We start from the raw sequence: 2723 nt of genomic DNA, 5'->3' as shown, positions 1-2723 counted from the left end.
CATGGACTCATATGTTCCCCCTTCCAGGGGGCTGTCACCACTGTCTCCAACAGGAGGAAAGGGGGCTCAGAGGGGGCTCAGGTCGCTTACTCAGGGTCACACAGCAAGTTAGCAGATGGCTGGGATTGGAATCCAAGTTTGAGACCCCCATGACCGTGGCCAGCCAACTCCAGCAGCCCACCCGCACCCGGGCTGGTGCCAGCTCCAAGCTGTGAGCTGTGCTGTCATTTCCCTGGCCACCCCAGCCCCTGCCTCTCCCAGAGACAGTGCGGAGGGCCCAGCCCCTCCCCCCACGGAGGGACAGTATGCTCCTCCATGTTCCAGGCTCTGAAGTTTGGCCAAGATCCAGGGACAAAAGGGCCCCAATTCACACCAGGTGCCATCCCTGGCGAGGAGCCAGCAGCTGCTCCAACACAGCTTTCAAAGAACCGTCCCCACCCCAAGTCCCTGCTCTGCCGGTGCCCAACTCTGCCTGAACCCCGAGCCTCACTAAAGACACGGACCTTCCAGCCACTGCAACTGAGAAATTTATTGAAGTCTGGGAAAGGGCCCATGGTCAGAGGATAATAAATAAAAGACACCGGACGCTCATAGAACCAACAAGCAGTTTGGGACACAGGTTTGCAGGAATTACTGGGACTCACACGCGGCCACAGCCTTTGTCTGACGGAGGAGGCGGGAGCCCCTGCCCCAGCCGCCTCCAGTCCTAATCCAACCTTCGACCAATAAGAGGTGGCTGGGGAGGGAGGGCCGGGGGCTGTTTGGCAACGGAAATGGGTGGGCTGGGCGGAGCCTGGCCGAGGCCGGGGGCTGCGGTGACTGGGGGAGGGGAGGAACACTTTGTCTGTGCTGGGAGGGAGCTCCCTGTGGGCAGGAAAGGGTGCTCTGGACGGAAGGGGCCCCCGGGGAGTTCTGTGGACTCTGCAGGCTAGTGGAGTCAAGATAGAGAAAGATCTAGAGCCAGCCGCCCCAGGGGCCAGGAGGAGGCTCCTGAGGAAGGTGGGGGTTGGCGGCCCCCCAGAGGGACCAGAAAGGACGCAGGCGTGACCCCCCTCCCCCCGCCCTCCCCGCTCCGCACTGCCTTCTGCCTGGACAAACGAGGCCCGTCTCTGACCTAAAGTGGGGCCGGGGCACTGCACAACGCGACAGATGGGGCCTGCGAGCTGAGGGAGCGATGAGCCTCATGGTTTAATTGTGGAAGTTAAAGCAGCTTCCAGCCTGAGGACCCTGCCGGGCCGGGCTGGGGAGAAGCCCGGAAGCGAAGGCCTGGCCTAGGCGGGGTGACATTTCATGTCTAGGATGAGCAGCAAGCCCTCAGTTTAACTGGTCGGTAAAGGGAGAAATTGGCTTACAAAACAAGGCCTGCCGGCGGCCACCAGGTGGGCCAGCCCTGTGCAGGAGGAAGAGCAGACATGGACCGTCCCGGCCCCAAGGCTGGGGGCCGCAGGGTTGGGCACTCCACAGAAACAAGCCCTCCCTCGACGTCCTCTTCCTGTCCCCCGCTGGTGGCACCTGCTTCTCACGGAAGTCCAGGGCTTGGGGAAGGGAGGAGAGCCTGGCTCCTAGCACAGAGCACAGGCTGCGCTGCTGGCCGGGCCCGTTGAGTCAGGAGCTCAGTGGGGTTGTGGCCTCCGTCAGAACTGAGCGTGGTCCACCTCGTCCAGCCAGGAGGCGGGGCTCGCAGGAAAGTCGGGGTAGCCCCCGCTGCTCCCCGTAGACAGGTCGGAGCTGGGTCCGTTGCCTGCCAGCACCCTCATGGGCGGGGGCCCACCTGGGGCCCCCGAGGGGATGAGGCCCAAGCCAGCCTCTGGGTACACCAAGCTGGAGAGGAGGGGCTGGGGGCCTGGGAGGCTCTGCAGGGCGGCCGGCGATGGGGGGACACCGTAGGGGCTGCTGGGGCGCAGCTCGCGGTACTGCTCCGGGCGGGCCAGGCCTCCATGCTCCAGTGGGAAGGTGCCTGGGGCTCCCGTGGGCCGGCCCAAGGGCGCAGTGGGCTCCCCCAGGCTGCCATAAAGGCCGTTAGCAGGGCCCAGCTCGGCCATGGGCGGGTCTTCTGCAGTGGAAGCAGAGGGCGCTGCTCAGTGCCCACCCTCCGCCACCTCTGACCCCTCAGCACCCCTCCTGCAGGGGGGACCTGCCCATGCCACATGACAGGCCGGCCCCAGTCTCTTCTGCTCTCAGAAATCACCACTGCCCTCTGTCCCGGCTCCTCACCCCTGCATTAGTGCAGCTCAGTCCCACCCAGAATCTAAGGAATGAGGGGTCCCCCGGTGGTACGGGGTCAGGAACGGCCCAGCCAGGGCACAGGGTTCCAGGACGATCGCCAAGGCTGCCGTGGACAGGGCAGCACAGATACCTACCACCCGTCCCCAGTTTGCGGACAAGTTACTTGAGGCCCAGAGAGGCTGGAACGGTTGCCTAGGGTCACGACGCAGCCAGAGAGAGTCGCTGCACTCTCTGAGGATGGGCGTGAAGAGGTAGGGGTCCCTTGGCGGGGAGGAGATAATTGCATCCCACAGAGGGACCCTCCCAGCACCGAGTGGCCCGACTTCCTAAACATCACGCCGAGGGCCAGGAGCCAGAGAGCAGGTCTGGACCCTGCCCCCGCGAGAAAGCCCCCTGGACAGGCCAGGCCACAGGGCTTCTGTCCCCAGGCAGGGAAGAGCAGTAGTCCTGAGTGGCCAAGTCACAGGGCTCGGGGCTGGGGGACCAGGGTCCACAAA

The 2723-nt window shown here is 64.5% G+C and overlaps 1 protein-coding gene across 1 annotated transcript in view; it reads right to left on the bottom strand.

The window, feature by feature from the left end:
- Nucleotides 1-1634: 1634 nt before the first annotated feature.
- Nucleotides 1635-2723, bottom strand: part of LHX3 (LIM homeobox 3) — a 6821-nt gene continuing 5732 nt past the window's right edge. The window contains exon 4 of the mRNA XM_011369988.1: nt 1635-2053. Within this exon, the coding sequence (XP_011368290.1) occupies nt 1635-2053 (419 nt within the window). The remainder of the gene's footprint in view (nt 2054-2723) is intronic.

The sequence above is a fragment of the Pteropus vampyrus genome, unplaced genomic scaffold, assembly GCF_000151845.1.
Source record: "Pteropus vampyrus isolate Shadow unplaced genomic scaffold, Pvam_2.0 Scaffold157, whole genome shotgun sequence".
Classification (NCBI taxonomy): domain Eukaryota; kingdom Metazoa; phylum Chordata; class Mammalia; order Chiroptera; family Pteropodidae; genus Pteropus; species Pteropus vampyrus.
Note: the sequence above shows the minus strand (reverse complement) of the source record. Positions and strands in the feature narration are given on the sequence as shown.